At 36.2% G+C, this 13,100-nt stretch overlaps 1 protein-coding gene across 1 annotated transcript; it reads right to left on the reverse strand.

The window, feature by feature from the left end:
* Window positions 1–8,984: 8,984 nt before the first annotated feature.
* On the reverse strand, window positions 8,985–12,881 carry LOC149783461 (uncharacterized). The gene has a single exon (XM_089931705.1). The coding sequence runs from the start codon at window positions 12,858–12,860 to the stop codon at window positions 10,848–10,850; it is 2,013 nt and encodes a 670-aa protein (XP_089787831.1). The 5' UTR covers window positions 12,861–12,881; the 3' UTR covers window positions 8,985–10,847.
* Window positions 12,882–13,100: the final 219 nt, after the last annotated feature.

Here is a 13,100-nt window from a genome sequence, read left to right on the forward strand (position 1 = left end):
CTCCTGCAATTGCGTTCCTGTTGTTGCGTGTAATGATTTCGATTGGATTTACCGTAGCTGTGTGCGTGCGGCACTTAACACAATATAGATCCATGTATTCTAGTAACATGAATGTAATTGATTTTTCAGCCACGAAGCGACGCGAGCAAATAAAACATCACGCGGTATTACCAAATTCGATCAGAATGATAATCATTGGCCCATCTGGATCTGGTAAGACGCAATTGTTATTGAATTTGATCATGCGATGGCTAAAATGGGATAAGTTGTATTTGGTTGCACCATCCGTTGACGATCAACGTTGTTATCAAGTATTAAAGGAATTTAGTGACAATACCGACGAAGGCACAATCGAATTCATCACAGATATCAATGAAGCTCCATCCGTGGAGAATTTGGACGGCGATGTTAATAATCTTGTTGTTTTCGACGATGTTATGCTGGACAAGCACACCAACCCGGCTAGGATATTCTCGCGTGGCAGACACAAGAACACCGATGTTATTTACGTGACACAGAGATGTACGCAAATTCCAAAGGTGATTAGGGACAATTGTAATATTTTATCGGTGTTCAATGGCGTGGACACGCACACACTGAGAAATATCCATCAGACCTGGTGTAACAGCGACATGGATATAAATAAGTTTAAAAATTTGTTCAGGCGCGCTCAGGCAACGCCGCACGGGTTCATCACGATAAATCTTCACGATCCACGCAGTCGGTATCGAATTGGTCTTGATCAAATTTATTCATGAAAAAGCAGCCCCGCGTTGCAACAAAAAAATTCCCTTCATTTATTTTTCCTGTCCTTGATGCTATATTTACTAACACACCGGCGCGACCACCCCGATGCACTCGGTCTGAAATGCATGAAAATTAGCTCTCGTAGAAGGCTTTATTTTTGAATTCTGAGGCTTCTACGGAGAAAGTTCTCGTAGGAAGCTTTATTTGGTCTGTACACGAAGGTCTGTTAAACTTCCCTGCTGCTCAAACGATATGTCCTGGAAGATGATATTACAACATTGACGTATGATCATAAAAGATTAGAAAATATGATACAAATTATTTAGTGGTTGATCTCTGATTGATATAAACAAACGTAGGATAAAGAAGTGGAAGTCTAGGGAAGGTGATAATATTTAAGGTATTACATTCGTTTTCAAAACCAAAGCCGGTATTTTCTAATCGGGTTAACGATTAAGACGGATCCGAACTCACCCCATTATGTTCCAGACATGAGATATGTTATTTTCTGTACAGACTCGCATGTCTGTTCAGAACCGACCTTTTGCATACTATTTATGTATGTATGTTGTTCTTGTTGTTATAGGGTTTAACGCCATCTTTCAGCACAAGATAGGCTATACATGGCGGCCAGTATTAATGGTGGGGGATAGAACCCGAGAAAACCCCGAAAAGAACCACCGACCCACGAGAAGCTACCCGCAAGCTTTCTCACATATCCACATTGGCCGAGCCCGAGACTCGAACCCACGCAGAGGTGAGATGGCAGTGATCCGTGACGGAGAGCACTTTAGACCACTATGTATGTATGTATGTATGTATATATGTATGTATGTATGTGTGCATGTATGTATGTATGTATATGTGTATATGTGCGTGTGTGAGAGATAGAGGGTAATAATCATTTTAAATAGCAGATTTGCTGTAATTCCCTTGTGCGGGCAGGTACTGCCCTTTATTGCCCTGAACACCCTGGACCTTTTTTGGCATGTCGAGAATTAAACAAAATACGCAGTTCATCCCTTTGAGAAATATATTAAGAACTATTTTAGTTCACATGGATCAATATGGCGGAGGAAGGAGAGAAAAGCCTTCCTTTAAGACGCAGTTCAAACCATATATGTTATTCACTAATTGTTACTAATAAGAATTGACCCAAGAAACATAAAATGCATCAAAATAATTTTGTATTCGTTGCTTATATCACCCCTACGATTAATTAAATCGCAATGATACCGAATTTGTCTGAACGGATTAGGGTTTATACTTTTACGAAGTAATTTCGGCAGATCAAAATGCATCATTTTTCTGCAGATTTACAATTGAGTGTATATTTGATTGAAGTAAATTGTAGGAATGAAATTTTATAGCGTTGCATGTCAATCCGATATAATTAGTTTTCATCGGAGCGATAAAACATCCCTTTAACAAACAACATACAGAAGTACGTCCACGCATACATAAACACACTCGCTCTCCGTGGAACACCTACACACATGCATTTAGCCACTTCTTTTATATAACTGACATTTTTTCTTAACCTCGCTCTCCCATATGTATCATTCCTCAACAGTATACCCCACGGCAAAGCATCTGACATCAACACTGGGTTAGATTTATATTATTGAAATCAAATTAATACAAGCATAAAATAATTTGTCGTAACAGGTAGGCTCATTATTCATTCCACTTCATCATAATATCAAATTACATTAGAGATATTTAAATATATTTAATTAAATATAGAAGAATGAGCAGACACGTATTTTTCATATCACTAAAATAAGATTTTTCTCTATTTCTCTCCCTCTGGTTCTCGCAAATATGACACAATTAGTTATCATTCATACAGAGCTATTTACAAAACTTTTTCAAACTTTTTAATCAATTTCATTTAAAAACGCAAACAGTAGAGTGGCTGTAAAACAGCAGAAGTACACCGGTCTTTATAATCAACTCAGGACTAACAACTTATAAAGTATGGTGATACAAAATGTATGAGTATATTGCATTTAATAGTACGTGCTCAAAGTAATTGTTACCCGATAAAATTTGTTTTAAGGTAATTCAAAACGTTTTGAAAGGATATTTGTGTTAAAAGAGTAATTGATCCTGTTTGGTGAGCTGTTTATGTAAGGTTCAATTATATTAGAAAAAAGTTTTCTGGTAGAATTATTAGCCATGTGTGCCATTTGAATGTTTCAGCAGTTTTATTAATGATGACTTCTTTTTTATCTCAATTTTGATTAAATATACATGTAGAGTGAATATATAACGTGGAAAAATGGATCCATACCTTTTTTGAAATTGTGCAGGTCAGTGATATGTATGCATGTATCACCTTCTGCCTCAAAAAGGCAGAATTGCCAAAATCAACAAGAATATACTCCACTGACAGTGATCACTGACAATGGACACACTCCAATCAAGGCTGACCGTTCTTGAGGTCAGAGTGAATCAGGTGTGTTTGTCCGTAAGACAATTGGCACAATACCATCTCACATCTCTGCATTGCTGTATAAAGGGATTTCACTCTCCAATAATATGTTTGATGTTCTTAAACTTCTCTGTGGAGTTTTCATTCCATGTATTTTGCTCTGTATGATGAAAGTGATAATCTACACAATATTTCAAGTCAATAGACTGAATCCTCCATTAAGGGAACTGACCAGCATTTTTGTCTGCCTTATGTGCCCTATTATTCACCTTTATGACAATGCTACTAGGCAGGCAACGGTATAGAAAACGTTACCATGAGTGTATGAGAAAACCATTTTTCTCTAACATATGGACATCAATGGATCTTCACATCTAGGACTCAGCAAAGCGTCAAATGCGTAAAGTGTATCCGAATTAAGCTTGGTTTTAATTTTGCATTAACACTGAGGCTTTATCATGTGACCGACTCAAGACAGTGTTATGGCATTTCCTACTCCCCCCCCCTCTCTCTGGAATTTTCTTCATGCAGGGAAGTATGACAACGACAGCATCCTCTGTTTTCCATGAACTCATTCTGAAGAAAGTCATTTTGAATTCGGAAAGTTTGATTATTACCTTTGGAGGTAATATATAATATTTGCAATACTTCCCAAAATGATTTGTGCTATTTTTAAATGAAGGACTAATGTGTCTGCTAAAAGGTAGAATATAGATTGGAATCTGAACGTAAAAGATTTGGTACTTGGATATAAACACCTTATTTTATCCCGGTTAGTTGGATTATAACCTAGCTGGATAGCATACTGAAGGTCCACAATTTCGTTGGCCAGAGATAAAGTGATGGTGCATTTGCGACAGATGGGCTTTTTAAGGAGAAAGCTTTAATGCGCTAAGGCGGAGTCTAAAGTTCTCTTTCTCTATGGCATTAGAGCTCAAATCAGCTGCAACGTTTTGTAGTGCAAGTTATATTTAATGTTTGATGGTTAAACGTGGACAACCTTATAATACAGGAGACTCTGGGAGTTTCGTACCCTTGCTCATCCCAAAGTTTTATACCACAACCACCTTTTCAATGTGCTTGCCCTCAACATACAAACACACGCGCGCGCGCACAAACACACACACACACACTCATACTTCCTAAACGATAATCCACCTTTGAGGATATTTTTGTAACATATGTGTTTCGAATAACAATTAAATCCTTTTTACTGCCGTGATGGAAAGGCATAGTTTTGTCATGATGTCAAATGTGGGGTTGTTTAAAGAGCGACATTAAACAACCGCATTAATTTTACCGGCCCAGCTTGACAAATCTGCACACATCTCCACCTCCACACCCACCCAATACCATAATGTGATCCCTTGACCAGTAATTCGTGTACTATCATGTTTGTCTGTTAGAGCTTATTAAATAAGTACGCTATTTTAGAGTTCAGTTTTGCTTGGTATCGTTCGGTACTGTACTAGTACCTTTAACATAAAGGTAATAATGACATAAAAATGGCGGAGCAGCCAAATTCCGATGATACAACTGCCTATAGTGCATAACAGTCATTTGCATATACCATTATTCAATATCCAGAAAAGGCCCTGAGTCAGCCGGTTTGGTCAGATAGTCAAGGGACAACACCTCGAATTCGAACAATCTACATTCCAGCCTGTGTTTATATATATATATATATATATATATATATATATATATATATATATATATATATATATATATATATATATATATATATTTGGATGTATATGTTGTTTTGTACTGGTGATGATTCCCAATTAGTCAGGAAAGTGCCTGTTTTGAATCATGATTCCTGACATATAAAATTCCGGAAACAGCATTCCTCCTTTTATAAACAATAAAATATGCACATTCTTAGTCAGAGTCTAACCAAATGATGCAAGCGAAAACCAAAGTCACCTAATAAAATATATATATGAAAGATTAACTATAACAAATCCACTGGCTTTGTATATTTAAATTGTCCTTGATTGAGGTTAGAAGCCTACTTGTCCATCTATGATCACAAACTTAAGTAACAAAAAAGAAACAAAACCAACAAGTTTTGTAAAGCTTAACAAACAATTTAATTATCAAGGTGGTAAACGCAAACGTGAGAGAAACTTACATTATAATGAAAGGAATGCATGCTAGTCCTTCTACAGGTCTATGAAAGTCCTAAATAAATGAAAGGTTCCTTATAAATTTCAATAACAAAAATATAATGGTCCTCCAAGAACCGTGACATTCTCAAGATGGCGTTGTCCGGAATTCTTTCAAATAATTTATAACAGTTCCAGAATATTAGTAATGTCCAAATAATTAGCACTTTCTATCACCACTGCGCAGCTCAAATAACTGGTTTTCCTCTCGAAAAATATTTAAGTACAGGAATACTTTCGTTAGCAGACTTACAACAGGAACACAATAAGAGTGAATGAATCTAAAAATCGGAATGAACCTGAATGCCTTATTTTCTCCGTATATACACTGTTTATTGCGACTGCACTTTGAATAAGACCCCATGTGACATCATATGCTATTTATTTTGATTAACCAATCATATTCATGTGACTTCGCGCAGCCAATGGAAAACCACCAAATTTTTCTTTAAACTTCCATATCTCATCAGTCACAGAGAAACTACGCCATAGGCGCCATTTTCAGTCTTATTGTAAACATTATTATTACTAACTGTCAACACTTACGTAAATATCTGTTCACATATCCTGCGCAGTTTGCATTCTTAACATATACAAATTACGTAAACACCTTAAAACAAAATATAAACTAAACAGTTTACATCCATGAATAAAAATTACAACAATAAAAAAAAAATGATATACCAGCAGTTACCAAAGATATAGATATTCATAACAATTCTAGAAGCAACCTGTTTACAAATTCGATGGGAAAATGAACTTCATCATTGTTCTCTTCATGTGTCTTAGGCTTATACAATAACATTAACTTATAATCCAAATGTTCATTTCTATCTTACGTTTTGTAGTAGAAATAGTGCTTGAGTCGTACTCATTTATCATGTGAGAGGATTTATTTGTTTAAATTATTAATTGGAATTACAAAGTGCGCATTGATTTAGAGATAAGTAATACTTTATAATTATTGTGAATTCATTCAAGGATTTTTGGGACTATAGCATTGTAATAAATCAAGATGGTTTGCATATTAACACAGTTAGGACACTTGGCACTTCAGCGAATTCAAGATTGGACTTAATTGGAACACCGTTGGAACTCAAAGGTAATACTCAATAAAAACAAATTTGGATTTGTTACAGAACTAAGATGAACATTCTAAAGCGAAACGTTTATTTTTTCAAGCCAAGAGATGAACAATATCCTGATTCAGTACTTTGGGATAATTATGCTTTGTAGTTGATGTGTAAGCCTGTATCCCTTTTTGACATGAAATAAAATGAATTACAGTTACAAAAAAAGCCCAGATGAAATTAGATTTAGGAATGATTTCTTAAAAAGGAAATTACGTAAATGCAAATTCAGCAAGAGAAACCGAAGGATCAAACGCAGAGATAGAGAAGGAAGAGAAGAGAAGAGAAGACAAGAGAATGAAAATTAATATAGAAGAAATAAATACTAATACAAATGCAGAGAGAGATTGAGAGAGAGAGAAAAAAGAAAGGAAAAAGCAAGATATATATATTTTTTATTTATTTATTTATATGAAAAGAATTAGTCCTGGCTAGCTAAATACCTTCTTTCTATACACCTCAATTTTAGAGTTTAGGTTTTTCGTTACCTTTAATATTACCCTAGTACCACCATTCTTGGAAAAAAAGTAGCTGATATATACTTTCTTTACTTTGAGAAAATTGCTAAAAGGTCGAAATTGCCAATAGAGCAATATACATTATTATTATCAATATAGTTTTGTTATCGCCATGACTCGTGAAGTCTATTTGTTAACGTCGGCACAACAAAGTGTTTATTTTGATGTGGGGGCTGAATGTATCTTGACGTGTTATGAGTTTGTACCTGATGCATATTGCCAAGATTAAGGAACTGTTGGATAGAAATAGGTCAAATCAAATCCATATCGAGTTTTCAGGGGAGAAATAGCAACTATTTGTTTGGAGTTAGAAAATCCTCTCAGTCTTCCACGAGTACTTCCAGATTCCAAAACGGCAGCACTTATAGAAATAAGAAAAACTCTGAAAAGGCTGGTCGAAGGTCATTATTTCTTCACAGTTACACTAATCGTCACAAAGAAGGAACTGTTATTACTGAATACTAAAAACCCCTCCGTTCCTATTTTGGAAACTTGTGAACCATTTGTATTTGTGTTAGACAATTCTACATCACTTATTGGTAAGTTTGCCAAGCTATTACCATTACATATTAAGGGATACATGGGCTTCATAATGCCGTTCGCAAGCAGGCGTTCTTACTTTCTCTGATAAGCCTGTTTTAGTGATAGTGTACGTATTCAGGGAGCTGAGTGCAGCTTTGTTAATGTTCATCTATATTGCCTCAATTTGCAATCGAACTTAGATTTCGGACTGTTAGCGCATAAACTATTTACCTATAGAAGGCCCTAATTTATTACTAAGCAATGACCTCGATGTAGATATGATGTTGCTTAATCCACCTGTAACGGATAAGCATTGTTTAGATCAAAACGTTGATCATATTAGCAGATAACCCTTGATTTTCATGCTCGTTGTGCCGTTTCAAGATCCATGGATGAAATGAATCTTGATAATGAAGCTGACCAAGAATGTATTCCTTGAACTGGCGTGTTTATTGGTCAAAATCTTGATGAGGTCACCATTGTAAATATTACTGATCAATCAAAAGACAAAATATTTGTCAACACAAAATGTGTTTGATACGGTGCACTGTACCCGTTTGATTTGGCCAACACAACACAGTGGCAGTGTTTACGTTGAAATTCCACAACTAAACATGTTGTTGCGATATTTTTGGATGCAGAAATATACATATTTGCAGTAATGTATTTGTGACCAGATATTTGCAGTATTACTGAGAATACTGCACAATAATTTCATGGGCTTATTCGGACCAAGCAGAATCACATAAAGTGATATGTTCATGTGTATACAATCAAAACTATTAAACTGCACACACTATAGGCAAAGTTTACCGACTGTGTGACAAAGATTTGTTTCTAAATGAGCATTAAATTAATAGAACAGTTATTTCCATTTTATGATAGTTTCCAACAGAACTGCATTAAAAAAATATATCAAATCCAGTCTTTTTAAATGGCTGACTATCTTGGAATAATTTTGTGCGAACGCCTGAAGGGCAGTTATCAAAGTAATTGTTCGCTGTACATGGTTCAAGGTCAATTTTCTAGTTTTGTCTTACATATATACTTGAGTCTCGCTTTATGTTCCTTTAGTGCTGTCATTCTAATAATTTTGTTGTTGTTGTTGTTGTTGTAGGGTTTAATGCCATTTTTTCAGCTCACGATAGGCTATACATGGCGGCCAGTATTAATGGTGGAGGAAGAATCCGGGAAAACCCGGAAAGAACCACCAACCCACGAGAAGCTACTGTCAAGCTTTCTCACATAACCACATTAGCCGAATCTGAGACTCGAACCCACGCAAACAGATATGAGATGGTAGTGATCCGTAACGGAGAGTGCTTTAGACGACTCGGCCACTCGGGGCCTCTCTTATAATTTTAGTTGGCACTGATTCCTGATTGGGACAAAATGTTACTGATTTCTTCTCAATGTGAAATGGTTGTAAGGGGTGAAAACAAATGGTTAAAAAACCTGAGAAATGCAAATTTTTTATTTACATAGCTTCTCCATATTATCTTATATCCATTTTCTTGATTACATTGCAAGTTTGTCTGTCGGAGTATTTTGATCCACCATGGTGCATGCATATCTGTTGAACTTGCCGGATAATAGTCAGTATTACAAAACCGATTCTAGGTAATCGCTTATTTCATCTTTAAGCTGTTCAAATTTTAGAGTCACAACAAAAATGGTAAGCTATGTAATAAATAAAAGTGAATTGTAATTCTTGAAAAAGATAGTTTAAATAATTAAAGGAGAAATACATTTTATGTCAACTAATTAATATTGCCGATAGAAAATACGAGATAAGGAACTTTTAAAAAAGTTATATTGTATCTCTCCAACATGCCACTCTTGCATAGCATTTAAGCGATAGATCCATATCCAGCTGGTAGTGGGATAGATTTCCACTATTATAGCAACACGTTTAGGATACCATTATGTGCCAATGGGCAAGGCTATTAACCCCTTGATCAACCGTCGACCCACGGGAAGATACTGGTCAGCTTTCCCAAATAGCCATGTTGGCTAGCCGAAATTCGAACTAACGCAGATATATCTGAGATGTCAGTCATCTGATAAGGAGAGTGCCTAAGACCACTCGGCCACCGGGGTTCCTCACTGCAGAAATGAACATGCTTTTATTGTAGTGTAGTGCTTTTAAAGATATGGAGTAATACTTTTGAAATTTTTCCAATTTTATTCAAGTTAGCATATGATGGTCAAAAGGAATCGGTTGGATGTGATATTTGATTACCGGTAATTACTACACACTACCTTTGGATATAAGCATACTGGTTATTTACGCAAACATGAAAATTGTAATATTTGTTCAAAGGTTTTATTATTTTTTGTCGTAACGTAATCCATAGTTGCAACATGTTTATATCAGTAGAAGGAGACAATGATATACTTCAACACGTTTTGTTACCTGGCAGTTTATAATCAAGGAAGAAAATATTCTACAAATGATATGATGCTAATTAGGAAATACATTGGAATGCAACAAAACGTAAGTATAGTGAAAAAGACTGTATATATATTTACAGTCAGGTGTGAAACGTTTGCTGAATATTTACAGTAAAGCGTCAAAAACATGATTAAATGGGAAACCACCTGGGGTAATGGACATATTCATTTCAGCCTAACTGTAGGCTGGATGTACTCATGTGATTGTCAGACCTTGTTATTTCTTCTCATACATGTTCTTATATTTAAATATACGAAATAGAATGTTGCACGTCATTTATATCTACCCCATTTTGTAGGGAGAAAGCATCATATTGGCCTGATCACTTCTCTGAAATATGAGTTAAAAATTAGAACATTAAACCGATTTAGTTATCATAAACAATTTTAGTTTTCAAAAGAAATATGTCAATTTAACACATATAGTCGCTTCAAACATTTCTGCTTTCAAAGCTAAACTATCACGTATTGGCTCACTTTAATTATTTCCGAGAATGTTTGAATGGATTTCAGTTCACTCAGTTAATTGTAACTTCAAGAGAACACATCTGTTTCCTGCACACGGGGTGTGCCAATAAAAGTTTTCAAAAATATAAAATATAATGACTGCAAATAAATGAAATTAATGCTCACTTCATTATATTATCCAGTCCATATGCCACGTACAATTTCGATGGTCTCGTGTAATATTCATAACCATGTGTTGCTCCAATTTGTGGTCCAAACAAATAGGTCGTTCTACGATTTCAACAGTATGCCATTCTGTTGCATACTTTGGTAATTTGAGCGATGTTAATTTGTTTAACGGATGTACTTGAACCAGCTAAATTTTCAATGCTGTATAAAACGGTGCAAACGTTTACATTTGTTAGACACGTAGGTCATACACTTCCACAACATCACAGTCACCATATGTCAAAATGAATCTGTCCTTATCCCTGTAGAAGCTAATAGCCAGCGGATTCTTGCTTTCTTCTTTTTTTGATATCAGTGTCTTAATGAGCTTCCCTTCTGATGATATCTGTTGGACGCATTGTGAGACGTATTCACACAAGTAAATGTTTCCCTCTCTATCAGTGTCAATACCGGTTCCACTAGCCACGTCCTGATTCACGAAGGTAAACAAGACATTCCAATTCATATTATAGGCGACAAGTTTTTCCCCATGGTCATATGATATATAAATAGTCGCGTTAGTCGTATCATCTTTAATAAATAACGGCTTAAGAAGTTTCTCACATTGATATCTGTCCGATCGCACTGTCCGGATCTCGTTTCCGTGCATGTCCATAATTAGGACACAATGTTCATCTTCATGTGTGGCGATCATCAACTGGTTCTTCACTACTACTATACCCCAACACTGTAGCCTCGTTCTGATTTGCCTGAGCTTCAGCATCTTGTCCTTGGTTCCGATGATCTGTATTGTCTTCTGAACAGGAATTGTCACGGCCACCTCTGTATCAGATAAGGAACAAGCGGAACATGGATACTCTTGCAAAGTCATACTCTCTAGAAACTCATAATCTTGTCCAAACATCTTAATTGTGTAATTGATACTATCTACCAGCAGCATTCTGGTATCCTTGAGGTGCAGAATATCTGATATAGAACATAAATTGCTATCTCCAGATATGCTGACGTTGAACTCTGACACCTTAACTCCTTTAGATTCCTTTAGAGATGATCTTACGTGTCTGCTAACGCAGAATCCACGACAAGATGAACTGTCTAAATTGCTATTTGTCACATTTATCTTCCCTAAATCGTCGATAGCATTGATAAATGTCTGAAACGTTTCGTCAACGTCGAAACCGATCCTGACTTCTGAAATTTCATTTTGATACTCAGAAATGGCCCGATTGTATCTGTCCTGATTCTGGTTCATATTGTGGAGCATAATTATCTGTTGTACCTCTGACCCATTGGCCATCATCAGTTTAAGCTGTATCTTATCATTGTCTATTGCGGTAATCAAACTCTGTCCCAACGTTTCAAGTGATTGCAGGTTTAGGTTTTCAGATTTGCAAGTACCTTCTAGAGATGTAATGATATCATGTTCAAGTTTCTGCAACTTTGCAATCAACTGGGCTTTAAGAGAGCGAATATGTTGCAAAATGTCGGCCTTGTCCTTTTGAATGGTCTCATAATTTGCCTCGATCATGCGCATTATTTGTTGCAGATGATCCTCACATTTACTCAGCGTAGTTTCTACTTCTTTTAATTTCGTTTTAACATCAGACGATTTGATCATGTCTTCGACTGTAGAAACACGGTTGCATTTTCGATGCTCCAGAATCACGCACGTATTACAGCAGAGTGTATTGTGATCACCGCATAAGAACTTGATACGTTCATTTGAATGGCTGGAACATACTTCAATAGTGGATAGATTGGGTATCACAGAACAGGACTCATCACCAACACTTAGATTTATGATATCATGCTGACTTAATGAAGGGAATCCGTTGTGATACTGTTTGCATGTCATGCACATAGCTTGGTCACATTCCTTACACAAGCATGTTGCCAATGACTCCTTTCCCTGCTTTTGGCACTGGCCACAATATTTACCTGCCTTATTTCCTTCTGAGAAATCGAGCAAAGAATAAACAATGCTGTTTACAGGTAATGATTCTGCCCACTGTTCTATGCTGATATTAGGATCAGACGAAGCTGTCTCTACTCTACACACCGGACAAGGAAAACATGGCTGAGGAGTTCCTTTGTTGGTCACCTTGTTGCTAATATGTGACTGCAGACATGAAGCACAATATGTGTGTCCACAAGGGAGAACTTTAGGTCTTTTCAACGTCTCCAAACAGATGGGACACTCTAAAATTTGCGACAGTCGTGTTTCTGTTTGTGAAGCGACCGCCATTTTGCTACAGCTTTCTCATCTATTGATTTTGTATATACACAAGTGTTATTTACTTCCCGGTACTATCGACCCTACTTGACGATGTCGGTTTCTATGAATAGCTAATAATCAGTCAAATATTCGAAGCAGGCCGTCCCATATACACACTCAGGTATGCTATGTACACCGCCTTAGATCATAAACATGCATACCGTCTATTTATGTATGCGACATTGAAATGCGTAGAGCGGGTTTACTCTT

The sequence above is a fragment of the Sinohyriopsis cumingii genome, chromosome 14, assembly GCF_028554795.1.
Source record: "Sinohyriopsis cumingii isolate HCF-2022 chromosome 14, ASM2855479v2, whole genome shotgun sequence".
Classification (NCBI taxonomy): domain Eukaryota; kingdom Metazoa; phylum Mollusca; class Bivalvia; order Unionida; family Unionidae; genus Sinohyriopsis; species Sinohyriopsis cumingii.